Source organism: Mesitornis unicolor, unplaced genomic scaffold, assembly GCF_000695765.1.
Source record: "Mesitornis unicolor isolate BGI_N332 unplaced genomic scaffold, ASM69576v1 scaffold5842, whole genome shotgun sequence".
In the NCBI taxonomy this organism is placed as follows: domain Eukaryota; kingdom Metazoa; phylum Chordata; class Aves; order Mesitornithiformes; family Mesitornithidae; genus Mesitornis; species Mesitornis unicolor.
This window is the reverse complement of record NW_010169744.1, coordinates 502-21,630: the sequence shown is the minus strand read 5'-3', so window position 1 is coordinate 21,630 and position 21,129 is coordinate 502. Positions and strand designations below refer to the sequence as shown.

Genomic DNA, 21,129 nt, shown 5'->3' with positions numbered 1-21,129 from the left:
GTCCCCCTCAGCCGCAGCTCGCTGCTGCAGCTCTGCCAGCCGGTCCCTCATGATCCGGCACCATCCATGGGATGGGCGGCACATCAGCCCCAGGGAGGAAAAATGCGAGGCCAGAGCTCCCTGCGTCAGCGGGAGCTGTTAAAACCTTCCCTCCTGGCGACTGAGCAAATATTGATGGAAGTGGGCAGGCCACCCTGCGTCAGCCGCCGGGCCGGACCCCACTGCACCGTGCCACCAGCGGGGAGGGGAAAGGGGTTTCGCCGGGAGGCAAAGCGGGAGTAAGGCGGCCTGGGTTGGGATGGCTGCCAGCACAGCCAGGGCCTGCGTCACGGGAGAGGCTCTCCTGGCTCAACGTCTGGTGCTCTGGGTTTTAAAACAAAGGGCTTTTATGCACTGAGAAACAAAGAAACTCCAAAGTGCGGGCTGTCAGGGGCAGAGGAGGGGGACTCCCGCCCAGCGCTCCCCCCAGCCTCCCCTCCTGCTGCTTAGCCCCATGGTAGCACTTCTGTCCTGCACCCCAAAAACGGCCTTCAAACAGCTTCGAAGAAAGGGCATTTATGCAAACACACACTCAGATCTCTTAACGTGCCTCAAAAAAACAGCTCTTGCCGAGAATATAATAACTGAAGGGCAAATGGGGTCCTTCACCCCACAGGGTGGTGGCACAGCTTGGCTTCCCCCCTGCCACCGCAAAGGTCAAGCAAGCCCCACAAGCTGGATGGTGCCCCGTGACCACAACATTGCCAGCAGCGCCAAAACCCATCCATGCTCAGGTCAGCAGCCAACACCGGTGAGGCACTGAGTATTCTAGCCCCAGTGCCATGGATTTAAGCACGTACTAGACTCCAGGTGTATATTTACCCTTCTAAAGCATCATTTCCAGGCTGGAAATGAGCGCTGGGATAATCCAGTCTGTCCAGCACATCAGGGCAAGACAGCATTTAGTCCCCACACTGTGCAGCCTTCCCATAGCGGCACCTGAAATGCATAAAAATCCCAATTTCATTGTAAAAACCTAAAATAAATTAAAACCATTTAAAAAATACTTCCACAAAACACATTTCCAAAGCACGTTGGAAACCTATTTGAGTTATTTCCTACAACACCCATATTTTATATTTATTTTGTAACATCCGTTATCATATATGACCTAAACACATGACAATATAAAGTCATGACAATCTGATACCTCACCTATGACGTATCTACAGGAGCAACAGCGAAGGGTGGTTTGACACTGAAGAGAGTGTAATTTCTTCCCGCTAATGCCATTTGAAGTACGTGTTGGGGAGCCTTCAGCATCTGTGCAATACAAGTTTAATTTTGTTCTCTGTAACCAATGAGGCCAAAAAAAGAAAAAGCTCTCCTGTCCCTGAGGCCTGGAGTTCGAGCATAGCGTTAAACAGAGAATATTCATCCGCATCAGAAAGGAATTGCCATTCAGCCCATTTGAATGAAATGTCAAGTCAGTCAGGAGATTAAAGAGAGGGAAAGCCAAAATACTGCATTGCAAGAGCAGTGGAGCTGAATGGCAGGGACAGACTGTCCTTAACCAAACACCTTGTAACAGCTGGTGTTGAGTAAAGGATTCAAGGGCTTTAAAGCTTCTGTGCTGCATGTGCAGGATACGCAGCCATAGGACAGTCCCTAACCTCTCCCCCTGCTCGTATTTAGGACAGTGCAGGGTCAATTTTATCAAGCTTTGCAATTTAACCGCTTGCAGGTGACGGTTGCTGCGCTGCCAAGGCGGCTCTGAGCCAAACCCAGCACCATCCATCCCTCAGCTGCAGGCACCGCTTGTGTAGGAAAGGCCCTGTTTAAACAATATTATCACTGCTATTTAACAGCAAGGCAAGAACAGTGGTGAAAAAGGAGTAGTCTCTTGTTTTGCATTAAATATTCTTTAAAAATAGGTACAACCTCCTCCTCGAGCTGAACCAACCCATGTCCGGCAGCAGCAGAGACCTCACCCAAAAACCTCCACCTCCTCCTCCTCGCCCGCTCCAGTGCTGCTCGGGGAGGTTCTGACCCAGACAAGACTTTTCCCATAGTTTCCCAAGAAAGCATTAGCTGTTCCTCTCCTTCTGCCCAAGAAAATGGTATTTTGGAGCCAGGTCAGATGGTGATTGGGGTGACAGACACACAGTGAGCCCTTGCCCTTGCCTTTGGCCAAGGTGAGGGTCTCCATCCTGTCCTGCACAAGATCTGCATTTTATAAAAGTCTCCTTTTTCATAAGTGTAAAATTAAACAGCGAACCCAAAAAGTTATTTTCTTTTTACATTGAAAACTCAGTCTTCTTTTTTTAGGTCTTTTTAATGTCTAAACTACTCAGTAAGTAATGCAAAACCAAAGTAAGAGTTTATCTTTTTTTATTAAGACAATCCCACAGCTGGAAAATGAAACATCCTAGATTACATAAGTGACTTCAAAAAAACTCTAGAAAAAAATCTTTACAAATTTACATTTGTACAATACAAAAACTAACAGCTCATTGCATATAAATATTACATTTGGTCTGCCAACAAGTGGCATCAAAATCCCTGAAGTATTCATTTAAAGGGACCTGAGATAGCGGATGTGAAGATATGGGCATAAATATCACCTGAAAAAAAAAATCAAGATAGAAAGTAGACGTAATTCTAATAGTTTTGTGCATTTCTGGAGTATTTTACATCATCCAGAACATGAACTGGAGAGCCTAAATCATGTGAATTTCATCGCTCCAACATCAACTGGTGTTTCTAAATGAAGTCTGCTATAATGACTCATGGAGGAATGAAGAGCCTGGATTAGTATTTCTACAGAAAAAATAATCATCAGATGCTGATTTCTGAATATACCCGAGCAGCCACCACTCTCTGAGGAGGCATTTTTAGGAAGAGAAACGGAGGATTCTGATTTTCTCTGCCCAAGATCAGACACCTCTCTTGCCAATGTCCCAGCAGGACCAGGGCTCCCCCGGCCTCCTCTCGCCATTCCCCCAGACCCAGAAATCAGGAAGATACACAGTGCTTGCCAATTATAAACCCCAAACCCGAGAAACCGCTCTTAATTGTCCACCAGTTTCAGTATTTTCCAAGTATCTACACATTTCCCAAATGTTAACTAGCAGGAGTATTAAATCGCAAGCGCAGCGCTAAGCTGCTCGGTTTGACTTGAAATTCTCATAAACTCTTATCAGGTACCCACATCCATGCACATAAATGTATTTAAGCACCATTTGTATAATACTAGAGTTAAGGCTGTGACAGCAATTCCACTGGAAATCTAATTTTTCAGGGATTCATAGCACAGTTGTGTACGTCTGCTGTGGGCTGAACATGACATATTAAAAATGTACAAGCTTCCAACAGGTCTTTGCATTTCTAATACTAAAAAAGACAACTTTTAGACTAAATTTGCAGGCTGTTACTTACTGTACATAAAGGAGGAATTTTTTTTTTAATGTGTAAACTTCTTGATATACTAATAGTTGAAAATTATCTATCGCACATGCGCAGTAATTTTCTATAATACATACTTGTAAGAACACAATGACGGCTCCCTACAATACTAAATAGAGATTGATCCTTGGATTGGTAACTGCTCCTTCAGTCTATCATGTAAAATAATGAGCGTTATAGAAAACTTTGCATGGCGGTTTTAAAAAAAGGAAAAGAAAAATTGAGAACTGTAAAACCCACAAATACATTTTTAAAACATTGAATTCAGGACACAGACCGAGGACAGCAGGACACTCCAAGTCACAGCCGACAAGACATCCGTAAGCCTACAGCTACTCTGTTTTCCCTGTCATTCACCGCTGAGATCAAAGATGAATTATTAATCAAGTTGGTATAAACAATTAGTGATTCAAACTGCTTTTCTCATGGTGACACTGTGTGTTTTTGAACATTGGCAGAAACATTCCAGAGACGCCCAGGAGCAGCCTTTCCCAACGCTTGCCAAGCTTCACCTGGCTTTTTGCGGTCAAGAGAGCCTCCTAACATTGTCAAAAGCAGTAAAATACATCACAGTCGGTTTTTCCACATATTTTAAAATTATTGAAAACTCTCTTTACTACGTGTCCCGGTGTCAGCTCTTTTCAGTGCCTTAGGAACTACACAGCCTTCCCACTTTTGTGCAGGAGAAGCAGCTGAGGTCAGTATTTAAGAAAACATTCAGGGAAAATTAAAATACGCAACAGGATTCAAAATTTTAAGTAGCCAAAAATCCTCCACAAATTTTTTCTTCATGATTCTATTTGGCTTTTCTCTACAGGGTGGGGGTGATTGGGAGCAGGGGGTGGCTTTTGCTTAGGTTATGGAGAAAGGAGTGCTAAAGAGAGAGAAAGGAGTGATAAACCTGCCAGGACCATCCAAGTTCAAGCACCGACACAGAAGTTTCCCAGGTCATTTCCAGCAGAACTATCTCGTGAGGCTGGAAGCACGCGACTTCTCCAAGGGTTACAGTAACTGCCATTTATGAGGAAACAAAAAAGAAATAAAAGGAGTGACTGGGCAGACACGGAGCACACGTGTTAGAGGAGAGCAGGTGGAACTGAACGCTGTTTTACGTAGCTGCAAGGGAGGGCAGGTGGTGGCCCGTCTGACCTGGCAGTGTTGCCACACGGGCTATGGGTGGCCATGGAGGAGCAGAGCAGGCAGGAAGCCAGCCCTCAAACTTTCCATCCACCTCCAGCCATGTGGGCATGTTGCTACTGAAGCAAGGCAGATATAAAAAATACAGGAAGTCTTGTGGGGGGGAGGGGGAGATGGAAAGAATTCAATCTTGCAGTCTAGCTGAAATAAAATCCATCAAGATGTCACAAGCTTCTAAAAGAGCATCATAAATAACATACAAGGAAGCTAAAGAGGAGAGGTAGAGCATAGCAAAGAGACAAAGAAAAGGTGGTAAGAGAAAATAAAAAGCAGGCAAGTTTGGGCTGAACTGAGACAACAGCGCTTCAGTACTGAAAAAGCAGCTTCGTCATTCATGGCTTGGTCTGGGACGAACGGGGAGTGCTACGGAGAGAGCAGATTTGTAGCCAGGAGACATCTGAGAGCAAAGACGCACACCAGGCTTGCAGCCCCATCTCCACAGAGGATGGAGCATGGGTGCAAACGCTCTGCTGGGAGTAAAGCCCCTCGGGGCACGAGTCCAGTTCCCCATCCAGAGAAAGCTTCGGAGCACCGATGCCCGAGAATTAATCCTAGAGCAGCAGAGAAACCTGCCTGCATGCCTGTCAGCCTGCAGGGATCATAATCAGACCTTCAAACCCTGTTCTTAGGCAGAGTTTTGGAGTTTTTTTGGAGTTCAAAGTGCAAGGAAGGAGACGATGGTCCTGACTCTGCAACGCAGCCTGTGAGGAGCTCAGCAAGTTCAGTGGATGCGGGCTGAGCACCCGGGTTTTGGATCAGGGAGCGAGACGGTACAAGGGTGAAATAATTTTACTGCTTCTGCTGCACCTGTTGGGTTGATATTAAGTTTTCTGCAACCAAAAGTGGCTCCTAATAGGATCTGGCTTCTGAGAGAAAGTGTCCAAGTTACTACGAAATTATAACTATTCCACAGAACGAGGCTATGAGAAACCGACTGCCTAACTCAGAGAAAGAATCCAGATACAAAAGCAAGTAAAAATAACAGCTCTAAAAACAAGTTATTTCTTTCATGCTTACAAAAAGGTTCTCATGCACAAAAAAAGCTATTTTTTATACAAGAAGCAATAGTTCTGTTGTTCTAGCACACCCTGCTGTCTAGCTCTTAATCATGTAACACATTTGATTAATACTTACGCCGCAGCAAAGTGATGCTTCACTGTTATCTTCACAGTACTTCATTACATAGAAAAGATACATTTGAGAACATATTTAATATTATTCTAATTGCTGCTAAAATACACAAACTTATAAAACAATTTCTCTGGAATCCATGTGTTTTATCTCTCCCCAACCCCTACACAAAATAAATAAGCAAGTGGATCTTCGGCCAGTCAGAAATATAGGAAAAGCGGTTCTTTTGCAGTTCAAGATTTTCAGGCTTTAAAACAGAAACCATAGTGTTTACATTAGCTCAGGACTGATCTAAAAGGGATATGACTCCGACTATGAAGTGATGCATACATGCTATTCCTGGTTACCATATGGAGAAGGACCAATCAGCCAAAGAAATAATACATTTCTTATAAATATATATGTGTGTATATATATATATACATATAGATGAGAGATGATAGGACAGGTGTTTATATTTTAAAGCCCAACACAGAACTAAGAGAGCCTCTGCACTTTTTTTCCACCCCCCCATCAAAACACAACTGAATCAAGTCCAGAAATGGATTACGGCCGATTCAAAACATTCCTTAAAAAATTAAAAATGTGATTTTTGTACTGTACCATAAACTCACATTAATTCTCTGAGCAATTCAGGATATACTCTCCTCCATCACAAAACTAAACCTCTGCATTTTTTCAAGTCATTTTGCATCTAACTAGAATTTTTGGAAAGCGAGATAAAATAGCTAGTGCTTAATATAGAAAGTCAAAAATTAAATTCCTTCTGACTCTGAGAACATACATGGGTCACTCTTCGCTGCCTGAGGTTTTCCAGAATTATTGACCAAGCTGTGCACAGAAGAACTTAAGGATGAAAGGTTTTTTTTAAAAAAAATACCTTGAAAAACTCCACCAAAACTTTCTGGTCTCTTCCCTTGTTGGTTCTCTCTGTGTAATTTAACTCCCTCTCTTTACCAAGACCTCTCTCAGATTCGTTTTGACAACGGGAGAAAATGGAAGTCCCACATATATTCCAGCCAGACCCTACGAGGTACAAGGCTGCTCATCTCCAGCTCAGCTCACGCCAAACACCCGTTGCTGTTCACTGAGGAGCAAGGCTACAAATGTCATCACATCCTGTACTACCGCTACCAACAATCAGTTCTGTTTTCAAGTCAGCATTTTTCAGGATAAACGAGAGTACAGTGCAACACGAATTCTCTTCTGGAAGCTTGAGATACAAGAGTCTGTCTGGAGGATGAGAACAGGAGCTTGTCCTTGCTGCCAGCCAGAGGAACCGGTCAGCGCCCTCAGCACCTTCCAAATTAAACCAAAGACAGATTTGCACCGAGCAAGTGGCAGCTGAAATGCGTGGGAGACAGTTGGCCAATCTGCACAGACAAATCACCTTCTGCTGAAAACATTCTGCTTCTGAACACTCTGATAATCGCTTCGATTTGTTTTCATTGTGTCAATATAATGAAGATATCATTCCTCTACAACTTTGCGAGCAATTCCAGCCCTCTACGCTCCTTCTTGCCTCTTCGTCAACACGTACTGAATAACAGCATCTATTTTCTTTTAAGTTTCCAGTAGTTGTAAATAGAGGTAGCTGAGCTACTGTTAAAAATCACGTTATGCTTTGAAGAGGAGGAACCTTTCAAACGTTGAAGTTACCCCTTAGCTGCACAGTCTCTATTAATACTATAAAAATATGAGAGGACAAAAAGAAAATAGATGCAAGTAACTTTTGCATTTGGCACCTTTTGTCTAGATATTCATACTTCTCAAGTATTCTCTTTTTAATAAAGTTAATGCACACATAGGACACACCACATCAAAGGTTTGCTACATATTTACAAGGCACCAACCCCTTGTCACTTTTTACATGAATGAGGAAACCGATAGAAAGCACATCAGGACCCCCGTAACTGTAGTATAGACATACTTCAGTTCAGCACAATTCATCAACGCTCGGCCTGGGAAGATTAAAATAATCCAGATCCTTCTTACAATGTAGAAACTGTAAACATTTTATAGCTGCCTTTAGGATTGGTGTATTGTGCAAAAGTTATAATTATTACTGTGTATAAGGATTTATGGCAGAAACCACATAAAAACTCTGTAAGAAGGTGCTATTTCTATAATACAAAAACAAAACGAGGGAGAGAAGTCATAATCGTGACTCAAAATGTCATGTTCTTATTGGGAAGCTGGAAGCCTCTTTAATGGGATGAACTTGTACTGTGTGGGGAAGAATTTCTGTAATTTAAGGCCTAATGAATAAGGCTTGTTTTGACTAATGAAGTGTGGCGATCTGAAGTTTTAAAACAAACGCAAACGGACATAATGGAAAAGCACCACTGTGAAACATGAGTGGAGTCCCCGCACAACTTGCTTGGTAGATTTTCTGGTAAAATCCCTGCAGTAGAAGGCCATTGAAGTTCTTTTAAAATTGTTCCAAAGTTTTTCATCTGTCAATAATTCCATCCCATGAGATGGCTGACCCTGGCTTTTTCTGTCATTTTCCGCACCCTGCCTGACCTGGAAGTACCAAGGTTCAAAGGATCCTCGGTGTGCACAAAATTGTCATTATCAGAATCATCGTTGTACAAGACAGTTCTCCTGCCCTCGTTCCTTGTTTTGATCCGGGGGGGTCTACTGAATCGCCCTCCAAACACGTTCTCACCAAATTGTCCTCCAAACAGGTTTTCAAATTCATCGTCTGTAATTCGGGCACGTTTTGCTCTGGTGGCTCCTCGCGAGGCTCCTCTGCCTCCTCGGCCTCTTCTTCCTCCCCTGCCACCACCTCTTCCTCTGCCGCAGCCTCTTCCGCCTCTACCACCTCTTCCCCCTCTGCTCCATCTACCCCACCTCCCCCATCTACCTCTCCTCCCTGTCCCTCTGCCCTGCCAATTCCGTTTCCCACCGGTGAGTTTTCTTTTGAGTTTTCTTTTGGGTTTTTTGGATTGCACAACTTTGCTGTAGTCATGGTCTCCATCAATGTAATCCTGATCTGTTCGTGATGTTGATTCAGAGTCTGAATCAGAGCCACTTCTGCTTTCAGAACTTGAACTCGATCCCGATTCCCCGCTTTCTGATGAAGATGAACCAGATTTTTCCTTTAATTCTCTTTTCTTCTTTTCCTCTTCCTCTGCCTCCTCCAGATGCTCATCTTCTTCTGATGCACTCATTAACTTCCTCTTGACTCCCGACCGGGGTTCTCTGCCATCACCGTTTGTAAGTGGTCCGTCAGGAGAGTGATCTACGCAAACACAAAATAACCCTATCAATCACCATCGTCACGCCTGAGCCAAAGAGGACACAAAAAGTGGGATTTGCCTCATCTGCCTTTGAAGTGTGCTGTGGGGATGATCCAGCTCTGAGCTACTCACCGCAGACCACCATTATATGCTGCAGAGTCAAACAGGCACTTTAAGGGGAAAATTTATCAGATGAAGTAAACACAGTTCATCTTATCAGGAAGCAAGGACTGCAAACTGTCTTGACTAAGAGTTCAGTAAAGATCCAGTCAATAAGAGAGCCCAGAGCATCGAGCTTAGACACAAACATCTGCCATTTAGTCAGATGAACCCTACCAAGGGTGTCAAGGCAGAAGAACCTTCAAAATCCATTTCAAACCTAAAAGTATACATTAAAATAATTTGCTCACTAGGATTGCTGAACACCTTAACCTCAAAATATAGTACAGTATTTTGCTGGCTTGGGACCCAAAATACTGCATGTTTTCAGAGTTACAAATCAGACCATGAAAATTAAATTGGATTTAACATGGCACATGAAAAACTCACCTGCAACATACAACACTGCTACAGCACAGCAAGGAGCTGACAAAGGCTTCAGGGCTTCAACCAATGCTTATTCAATGCCTGCCTCAGTGGAAAGTTTAATATGTCCCAGAGAGACAATAGCAAAGCTTTGCAATAATGTTTCCACTTCTAATCACAACCACATAGCATTGATTATGACAAAAATATTTCAAAAATTGTCTGTTGTTTTCATCTTTGATTTCAACTTAATTAATAAAAGGACAAGATTGCGGGGTGGGGGTTCCTTTGATCTGGTTTACCTTTCTGTAACTCAATTAAAGTTCTTTTTGCATCTGTAATTCTAAAGTTTAGGAGCAATCAAACTTTTCCATCTGCAGAACTTTTACATGACTTCACTGAAACGCATGTGGCATTATGTACATGCCATACTTCAGACAAGAGACCACAGAACTGTAAGAAGTAAGGCAAATTAACTTCTTTAGCATGGTTTGGGGATACAGTATAATGCTAGATTCAGGCAAGAATATCATAAGCATCAGAAAGAAGCAACACCTTTTCTTTCCAGTGCAACAGTCATTCAAAGAACAGAATACTTATTATTTCTCACCTTGTTTAACTGGTGTAGATTTACTCCTGACGGGTCTACTTTTCCCTGGATCAATGGTATTTCCACTTCGGTTCTGTGCATTCGAGCCTGAGGAAGATGGTTGGCCTTCCATCTCTTCACCAGTGGCTGAACCCAGAGGTTCTTCTGCTGTATCTGAAACTTTACACAGGACACCACTAATGTGACAGAGTAACTTTTATCCCCTGCTTATAGGGGTGTAATGCAAGGCATTTTTATGGAAGTTTTGTATCACCTGAGTTACCAGCCCAAGTCAGGAGGTCAATCGCACCAAACTACCTCTGCAGTCAGGAGGAGACAGATTCGTCCGGGGTGTAATCCAAAGGAAATTTAATGCATGTGTAATTGCTGTATGAAAAAAGCCTGCATAAAGGAAGTCCAGGCTCTCATCACCAGATTAATTCTTACCAAGGACAGAGCCAGGTTCCCTCTTCTCTGACCCTTACCAGTAACTCACCAACAGCTGGAGGGCCAAGTTCAGCTATCACAATCTACATAAAATGTATTTACATGATCTTGCTGCTTGTTTTTTCAACAGGTGGGTTTTGTATGTGTCTCATGAATAGAACATTTAGACTAAATATTAAATATCCTTCAGCTTTTTCATCATTCTGCACATACAAGTTGCTGCAAGGGAAAGGATGCATTTTAGAAGATTTCTCCTCACCATGAGATGAAACTGAAGAACTAGTCCTAGTCAAAGGCAGTGAGGTATTCTGGTTGGGTTTAGGTTGAATCTTCATTTGCTTCTGTTTCCCTTTTGGGCTGAAGACACAAAATATTCCAAAGAGAAGAAAAATGTTAGTACCAAAAGACTCAAACACAAAATCGATTTCCTGTGCAAAGTGTCTTGCTTTTTGCAGCAAATGCATAACACAAACGTTCTCTTCCCAGCACTCACACAGGTGTAGTAATGCTAAAAATAGTGACAATATAATTGTTTGATAAAGGCATATAAACTCGCAAGAACATGATTTTATCTCACCTTTTTAAAAAAATACTCAGTTTGCTTAGATAATATATCATACAGAAGTCAAAAAAGTGTTACACAACACTTTTTTCAATGGTTACCAAACAAATGCAAAAAGAAACTTGCTCTTCCATTTTCCATACTTCTAATTACACAGTTTTTCACTTAATGATAGCAGGTTTCACTATCTACATTACCTAGATGCTCTGCTAGTTGACGGTGAACTGCTACTGCTTCTTAGCCGTTTTCGGTACCGTGGTCTTTTCCTCTTCTGACATTGCATTGCTGACTTGTACTCAGAGATTATACTTTTCATATGATTTTCAAATAAGGCAGATAGTCGAAGCGTCATGCTGTAAATCTGGAGTGAGAAAGCATCTTATTAGTAGTGGAATAACTAGAAGTCAAAATCCTTAAACCATATACCTGTCCTCTTTTCAGGCCTTGTCTCTGTGTAGCCTCATCCACAAAATCACTCATGGCTATTTCTCCGTATTTCAGACTTTATTTACTTCTGTTCAAGATTTTACCTTGGATGTGTTTGAGTTATGACAAACGAACAGTTGAAACTCAGCATAAATAAAACAAAGTTCTTGATTCCTTCCACATACTCATACCCTTATACTGCACCCAGTCTTCTGAAAATTGTGTAAACACCATCAAGAAGACACATCATCATCATCTTAGACCTCTTTCCATTTCTTGCAGTCTGCCTGAATATAAAATCTATAGACTTTTTCTTTACGTTCATGTAACAATTTTTGCCCAGACCCTTATAGTTTAACAACGTCTCTTTCTTTAGCTCTGGGATGTAGTACCCTGCCCATTCAAGATGCTGTTGGAGAGATGGTGAAATGGGCTAGAAAACCTCAGGATGCTGGCACACATTTGGCAGCAGACATGCCTGCAGTGGCAGAAGGCCCAGCTGCATGCCCCAGCCCTCCAGCAAGCATCACCTCACCGCAGCCCTTCACAGTATTTAAGCAAACGGCTACTGATGGGCCACTCTGTTACAGTAATTTGGGAGCTGACTCACAAGCTGTTCAGTTATTAATACACAGGGAAGTTCCCAGGGAGCATGCAGCAGTAAATAACTCACCAAGATTACTCTGATGTCAAGCACACATAAAACACCCTCAGATCACTTGTCTTCTTGCAGTCCCCTAATGATTTCCCTTCTATTAAAGGGAGCAATAGTGACTGGTCTTTATCTTCAGAGCTTACCCACCTTTCAGCCCTTATTCTCCACCCATTCTACCTTCAGCAACACCAACTTTGTGCTTTCTCTCACGCTCACTAATACTCGTCTGGAGTTCTCCTCTCCCGCAGCAGCATCCTACTTCAAGCTTACTCTCATCCCTAAAAGCAACTGGTGATCAGTTTCCTGCTACAAATATTCAAAGTAGTTGCAACAGCAACCACACAATTTCTTAGCTTTAAGTTCAGAAAGTTCAGACAAAAATTAAATTCAGAAGTGATCTGTGTGAGCAGTACATAGCAAATTTATAACCGCAGGTCTCAGAACTGACATATACTACTTATTTTTATTTCACAATGCAGCGTTTTGCTCTTCAGATACAGACTGTATTTCACGCATTGTATTCATGTAAGGCCAGGGTCTTTGTAAAGAAGACATTAAAATGGATTACTTACTCGAGACTTTTTATTAGGAGTGTAAGCTTTCGAGTTGCAGAATATTAAACGAATATCTTTGTAGAATTCCAAGGGACTAGTGTAGTTTCCTGCTTCCAAGGTTTCTTTCACAGTGCTGAAGTCCATAGGAGTGTCTACAATATCTCGATAATCCTGTTAAGAATACATAAGAAAATAAGAAAGGCTGTCAAATCCTACAGAAATAAAAATACCCCAATGTTCATCCACAACAGTGGCTCTCAAGTAATTATTTCTACTTTAACTCTTGGGAAACATCAGTGCACAGAACATGGCGCGTTCCAGCTCGTAAAGGGAGAGGTTAGAAACGTGCCCAGCAAGGATGTTTTGCCAAAGGATGAACAATAGGCTTTTTTAGTTTTGAATATGGAAGTTGGACTTACAGGATAGGAGAAGAGATCAACTGGCTGCCTAAAAGGCTCTGAGTCCTCTCTTTCATAAATCAGGTTTAACAACTGCTTGCATTGCTCTTTCCAAGCATCAGGACTTGCTTTCATGGGCTGTCTTTTTATTCGTCGTCTTACCTGCAGGGAAACAGATGCATTTAACAATTTTTCAGAATATTCATATTTTTTCACCTTAAGCTCCTATTAATTCACTAGTGTTATGATTTGAAGCAGATTTCCACAACTAAAACCAGAATTGCAGTCAGATTAAAGCATTGCTGATGACACAACAATATGCAGTATGAAAACTGTAGAAATACGCCTTTTCTGGTAATATACAAACACTGAAACCCATGAGAGATATGCAGTATTTTGGATCCAGATCAGGTCCTACAGACCATAGCCTATGACAAATTTAAACCATTCCAGCCCTAAATGAGTGTGTCAGTACCTGGTCTATCTCCTTTCACAAGCTAGACCAAGTAGAAATGTTTACTCACTCGTCTTTTTCCAGAGGAAGTTCCTGGAGCATCTGAATCTACATCTACTTCTGCCACCTAAAGGCAAAGGTAATGATTACACACATGCTTCTATCACCCAGCAATGGAAAAAGGTTTAAAACCAAACAGCCAACAACAACAAACACAATTTTAAACCACTCCAATGCAATGAATGGTTCAAGCAAAACAGAAACTAGCTTCAAACTAGAACTTACATAACTAAAACAAGATTAGATGGATAAGCTGTTTCATCCTTTTCCAAGTTTTCTTCCATAGAAATTATAACTAAAAATGTGAGAAATACGAATGGCTTCAGTCCTCAGGACTCAGCTAAGTCCCACTCTTGCAGAGCTGTATTCCCCTGCCTAAATGCTCATGCTCTGAGCAGCTGCACTGAGTTTATCCAGGTTTCATGTAGTGCCTTACTTATATCAAATGTATATAACATTCTTTTCAGAATCTGAATTTAGAAATGCAATGCAGACTTTTTTGTATATGGCTTTCTACCAGTAATTAAAAAGAAATAATTTTGAGAAGACAGTAAAGTTCCTACAAAGAATCCTAAAGTAACTTTCTTATTTTAAAACATATTATAAACCAAAACAAGTTATAAACCAGCTCTTTGAAAGGCTGGAGAAATGAAGGTGTTATAGTAGCAGTTTTGGACACTTCTGATCATGGCTTAACATGGTACAGAAGAGATGATACACAAGAAGGTTGAGTTAGGAAAGGAGGATCTGCTATTTAAGTCATGGAAATCTCTCATTTTTTTCAAGATACCCTTTTTTAATAGTCTGAGAAAATAGATGCAATTATTGTATCTTCAGTTTTATAAAAGTAAACACATTATTTCAATGTAGTATAGATTTTAATTTTCAATGCAAATCCAAGACAATAGCACCAGCCATAAGCCTATAGGTGTTCAAGCAACATCAGGTTTAACTTGAATATTTCAAAACTGCAACAATGCAGTACGTCTTGGGAGAGGGAAAAGGAAAGAAACCTCCTAACTAAATCTTGTAATAGCTCATGTATTAGAAAGCAACACCGAAAAAGTAAAACAAAACCGAGTGACTTAGGTTAGAACAGGTCACTTCTCGGCAACAGAAACTACAGCACATTTCGAAACGTATAAGAACTACATTAAAGGAGAGAATGTGTAAGGAGAGAGGAAAAGTTAAAAGGCTGTGATATCCAACCTGGTTTCTACCTGTCATTTCACTCCAGGGTACAACTGACAGGAAATGACACAGAATTGCGTAAGAAAACCAGCTCTGCTGCCTGGCTGACAATAGGAGAGTTGTTGTCCTTCTGGTCTGGCAGACTGAATTACAGCTCCAGTTCTTATTTCCCCTACTTAGTAATACTCCCTCACACAACAAAACATCGTGTACTGAGAGAAGATTAAAGATAGGCAGTTCCAAGAATCATTTTTTCTTAAGGGAGCTTACTGCCCCAAGTGAGCAAGGCAAACGGCCTAAATAGGCTTATCTCAAAAACTCAGTGCAACTACCCATAAAATTAAAAAAAACAACAAAGACCTTTGCTCAAATTTCTTTCAAGTGCTGAATTTAAAAAGGCAAGAAGTCCTGACGATCAGACTTAATGGTCTTACCTCCTCTTCTTCATCAGTACTGCTTAGGTCTTCTGCTTTCACCTTGTTATAGATTTCTAATATATCAGTACAACTCTGATCCCTGCAGGACAATAACATAAGCCAAAATAAATAATTATGTATCTCAGAAACTCAAGATGTCAGGTCTATAAAGTAAAAACCATGCCTACCCAATGAAGCGAAGTAAGACATCTGTTACAATTTTGGCTGCTTTGACTATTGGACTGTCTGGCTCGTTGAAAGTCCTGGCATTATGTTCAATGTATCGTACCTCCCACATAAGTGCAGAGATTCTCCTAAAAAAATAAAAACAAATTTTAAAAATTGCCGTATAAATGTGGCCAAAATGACTTATTATTCAGGAAGACTCATTTTGCCCAGGGCCAGATAGAACCTGATCTTACGCTGTTGGCTCACCAAAGACATAGATTGCTGAGGTGACGTTACATACTATTCAGCTGAACATATTGTCCTCGATGGGCCTACAGTAAATGTAGATTACAGACAAATAAAAATCCAACTGACCTATAAAACCTGTTTTCAAGCCTCCTCCTAATTGTGGTGAGGTCAGTTGGATAAGCAACAACAGTGCAATACATGGGATAGGCACTAAGGTCCACTGGAACAGCAAAGGGATTAGAAATGTCTGAAAGACAAAAGATCAAAATAATTCAGATGAATCAGAAGGTACCAGAAGGGCAGTTATAAGATAACTAAATTCCTTATAATGGTTTCTGGGTTATCTTTCTAAGAATTCAGCAAAAGCAATACAGATCTATGTCCTTACCCAAAGGGTAGGATTCTTTCTCTTGTATCATCTGTTAACTACTATCAAAACACCATTTTTTGTCTACGTATCGCATCTGAGATTTGCACGTCAACCGTGCTGCTAAAAAGCAACATGGCATATGCACTCACAACAGGAATACTACAACAAGCAACATTAACTAAGAACATAGGTATGTCCCATGTATAAATATAGCATAGAATTCAAGTCATAGCATGCTTTTAAATGGCTACAAACCTGTTACAAGGTATTTGTTGGTGAGGATTTGTTGGTTGTTTCTTTAGGGGTTAAATTCAATGCTTTGATTGTTCCTATTTAGATATGACCCACTGAAAATCCCCATTAACTTGAAAGGAAGCGGGTTGAGTCCCAGAAAAAAATGGAGCATAACTGAAAAGGACACCATATAAAATTTAAACAGCTCTTTTCAATGATTTAGTTGACCACACTTCAAATATTCCATACCAACTCCCGGTGCTCCATCCTATCTACCTTTTGGTCATGTGCCACCACAGTGATACTCTTAATGGTTCCACCTTTCCTCTCCAAACATACCAAGGGAAAGAAGTTGCTCTATCCCCCGGATTACTCGTTCACATTCTTCATCTCTGGAATGGGCCCCCCACTCTCCTTCCTGGGGTTTGTAGAGAAGAGCTGTCAGCTCATCTGGAGTCACAGGAACTCCAGCACCAACCTCCTCTGGATAAGCAGCTAAATATGAAGAATTTAACAACAGTAAGTACTAGCAGTGGCAAAAAAACCCCTATTTACTTTGTATAAAGATATTAATTCAACACACTTACTTCCTTCTGGAATTGGCTCCATGTCCCAGGGACTCATCCTCTCTCTTTCATTATTGTCCCAGCTATTAAAAAAATACATCCAAATACATGAGTTAGAGCTGCACATAACGATACACCTTTTCTCTGCCAGACTTAAAAAAAGGCCATGCCTATTAGAAGCAAGACACGTCACTAGCTACATTCCAACTTATTTTCTCTTGTATCTCCCATCCGTTCAGTGCACTGCTGCTTACACCAAAAGCATTGTTTTATGAGTAAGTTCATAATTAAATAAAAAAAATAAAGCAGCTGATTATGTATTGAAAAAGTTCCTAGATCTTGAGGTACGTGTTTAAGTTGCATGTAAGTGTCTAGGAGACCCAGAGCACGTACACGTGTGGTACATGACAGCTATGTAAATACTTACTGAACAGAGTAGCACTGGAAGGAACTGTCGGGATATTCTGCCTGGAAAGGCTGCTGACTCTCCACAGTTCCAAACCACCAAGCATCATCTATTATACTGCGAAATCTGTCCCCTGTAAGGAAAAAGATTGCATTCAGCAGAACAACAACACAGATAATTGTTAAATACTTCTTTTTAGAGAATCAACTTCGTATTTCATAAATGCCTTACTTCAATTCTTACATTTTGCACTGCAGGAATCAAGCCCTCTCCCTAATGGGACGACTTTCACATCTCTCATTAGTTAGTCACAGCTGCCTTCAAGCCTCAAACTACAATGTAACAGGACGTTCTTCTGCTATCACAGACCCTGTAACATTTTCTCTTATTTCTCTCTTTTTTTCCTGTTACAGGAACTGAAGCAAACATCAAATAAAGTTTCCAATTATTGCTGTAATATTATGTGTAGTGTATGTCTTTACATGATGTAACAGAGATGCTGTATCCTATTAAACAGCTGCAGAAATATTTCACAACATATGGAAGTGGAAAAAAAGTAGTCACCTATTTGCCAGTTCCTTTCTTTGGCTTCATTATAAAACTGATGCAGCACAAGGAAGTCAATAACATCTGGCATATCATGGTACCTTCACAGAAAAGACCAAAAAAAGAAGAAAATTTGCTGCCATTACCCATAAAAACAGCTCCACATGTACAATATGCTCCAAACACAAAATACCATGCACTTTGTTTTCAGGTTTGGCGTAATAACTAACTAATGCCACCATCATGCATTGCAAGAGAAAAAAGAAAGGAGGGGGGGGGGGATGCTTCTAAACCACAAGAAAATGTCATGAAAAATTTCATCAGCATTTCAGTTACTTACTTTATGGAAAATGATTCTCCCGTCATTTTGCCTGTGATTGGATCTAGGAATGCAAGCTTCAAGCAGCAGAGCGTAGGAGGCCCAACTTCATATTTAATTCCTACAGTCTTCACAAATTCTTGTTCCTATTTATCAGTAAGCAAGGAACAGCATTACTTTAACTTGCTAACAACAAAAACATCCATGTTAAAGTACCAAACACAGTCATAAAAAACAAGTATGTTTCCACTCTACAGCCCACGTAATTTCACTCATAACAATTTTCTTTTACAAATACTAAAAATTAGTCAGAGATAACTTAAAAATAAAAATGAAAAAGATAGATGATATTTATTCCCTTTGTAGATATGACAACAGGATACCTATAAATTATTTAACTTTTGTAATAACATTCTAAGGAAAATACTCCTCTCTGGTTTTAACCACACTGGTGGCACCAAAGGTTATACCTGACCTCTCACCCTTGAATAGCAACATAGAGGGGAAAGAAAAGGAAATTCTTCCTCTGAAAGTGGAAATTCAACAATAGCCCTTATGTTCACATCCTGTCAGACAAGAGCTGGTGGTGAGATCTCTATCCTAAGTGAAATAACTACTTCCTTTTCCTTGCAAACTGATGATGCCTTTGAAGGTTACAGCTGGAAACACTGAATACCTAGGACTAGTAACTGGATATTTTTCCAGTAAAGCAATTATTTTCATTAATAGCACCACTGGCATACACATACATGAGCACATACACGTGCTCTTCTCTCGATATGAAATCTGAGTAAAGCAAAAAAAAGTATGTTAACACTGTAGAACCTAGATATTCAGGTCATCATAGAGTGTAGACAGAACTGTAAACATCTTTTAAGTGGTGGGTTCTACATGAATTAGTGTTAGAGGAAAAAAAAAAGCAGTCTTGTAAAATAATTTGGGTTGAAAATGACCCCTGAGAATCACCAAGTCCAAAATCCTGCTTACAGCAGGGCTAATGTCTAAGTTAGACCAAGGCACTCAGAGCTTGCCCTGTTAAGCTCTGAGAAGTCTTCAAGGATGGAGATTCCAGGCTCACTCTGGGAAATCTGTCTCAGTGCTTAACTACTCTCACTCTGACTTTTTTTAAATTTAATATTCTACATTTTTTAATCTATCGGGCAAGAATACCACATTACATAAACTTCCACATTCTTAAATATCCTTCTGGCTTCCTATCATCAAAGACTGAACAGATGTAAAGGCTTTGTGTTCATGCAAACATCAATTTTAAGGTTTACAATTTTAATTTCGTTATTAACATTTTAAAGTAATGCTTTTTTCATATTTTTCGTGCTGGTTTTTAATGTCAGTTTTACATTACAGAAACATTCAGCTCTTTGAAGTCTTTGATTAACTTACCCTGAGTTCCATTTTGTTCCATGGTTGTTTTTGCATGTTAATACTGTAAATTTTTGCTTTCCTTACTGCCCGCACATAAGCTTCATGGCCTTGTCTAAAATATATGATCTTAAAATAAAATAAAAAAAAAAGTTTATTTTATTTTACGGATAGTTCTCTTCCTGTTTATTTCTATAAACACATCAGGCATCTCATTCCTTTCAGAGCATACAGCACACTTCTTTATTTCATTATAAAGCACTGTTGTCCTTAAAAGCACTTATATCTGCCCCCAAAGTGGCAAAAAGTGCTTTCAAATTGCTTTCAAACTTGGGATCATTAAGAAGTGTGAGGGTTTGTCTGAAGATGCACAATCAATGCTACTAATAAGTTACCGAAAACACTACTAGATATAATAGTGCTGGCCCAAACAAGGTCATCAGCTTTGGTGGGAATTTCGGAACTGCTACACTGATTACCTCATCTCCCATTTGCGGGACAAAAGGTGAGCGGCGCGGTATAGTATCCAAGATCCACTGTGGGGCAAGCCACTCTTCACTGGGTTCACCTTCCATCGACAGCAGTCCACTTGGTTTCTAAAATATATTACATTAAATTTAGAACGCAAGCTGTAATTACTATGGCAGAACATAATAAAAAACTAAGGATAACGAGACATAAGGGCAAGGCAAATCCTGGAATGTCAACCTTCCAAAAATTTCAACCAAATAGTAGGAAATAAGACGTGTTTGTTATAAATATAATAGAAGAGTAAAACATTCATAAATAAAGATACTATATGTCTTTCCTTAGAAATACTCTAAATGTCTTCTTTAAAAATATACTAGCAAAAAAAACCTGATAATGTAGATACAATATAGATGCATTATAATTTTACAACAAAACCACCTTGGAGTAAATTTTACTGCAGTGAAGAGTGTAAATCCAGGAGGAAACATCCCACCTGTAACGGAGAGCTACCTGTGTGAAAATGGAAGTACATCTATGTCACCATAGTACCAAAACAAACCAGAAAATCACTCAGGTATTACCATTATTGTGCTATCTATAAGATCTTTCTTACTGTGTATTAGTTTGTGAAAAAATTGACCTTGAAAACAATCACTCCAAAAAAAGTATATTCATGAAGTCAAAAAGACCCTCAAAAACTAAAAATGCTGACCTTTTTTCTAGGCTGTTTAAGTTTCCTTCGTTTTGGCTCCAGTCCTTTTGTTCCCTTCATATTTTCATCTTCAGAACTACTACAGATTTTCCGAGCTGCCTGCCTGGTTTGTCTCTTTGGAGGCTGGAGATTAATTCCAGCATCTGCTGTCCAGTCGGAATATTCACTTGATGAATCACTGCAGACAATAAAAAGTTGTAAGAAAGAAAACAGCACTTCAGTTTTCACACAATGGAGTGAAAGGTCCAGACATTCAACCTGCTCCTCTGGTTATGTGAAACATATGTCAGGCTTAGCACAAAATTTCGTTCTCAAGTGAATTTCTTGAGATAAGTGCTATCTAATTTCTCTATTTCAGCAAATTATTTTATCAGTTGCAAACTCAAGGTAAAACTACAGGTATGGCTGATACCT

The 21,129-nt window shown here is 40.3% G+C and overlaps 1 protein-coding gene across 1 annotated transcript; it reads right to left on the bottom strand.

Moving 5' to 3' along the window:
• Nucleotides 1-7,337: 7,337 nt before the first annotated feature.
• BRWD3 (bromodomain and WD repeat domain containing 3) lies at nucleotides 7,338-20,893 on the bottom strand (the record flags this gene model as incomplete). The annotated part of the gene is made up of 18 exons (XM_010179449.1): nucleotides 7,338-9,019; nucleotides 10,153-10,311; nucleotides 10,838-10,935; nucleotides 11,338-11,501; nucleotides 12,794-12,946; nucleotides 13,195-13,335; nucleotides 13,698-13,754; nucleotides 15,313-15,394; nucleotides 15,483-15,608; nucleotides 15,838-15,958; nucleotides 16,655-16,810; nucleotides 16,903-16,964; nucleotides 17,309-17,420; nucleotides 17,852-17,934; nucleotides 18,174-18,298; nucleotides 19,554-19,661; nucleotides 20,012-20,128; nucleotides 20,716-20,893. Coding segments are annotated over 18 exons (2,830 nt in total), but the record flags the coding sequence as incomplete, so codon positions are not given.
• Nucleotides 20,894-21,129: the final 236 nt, after the last annotated feature.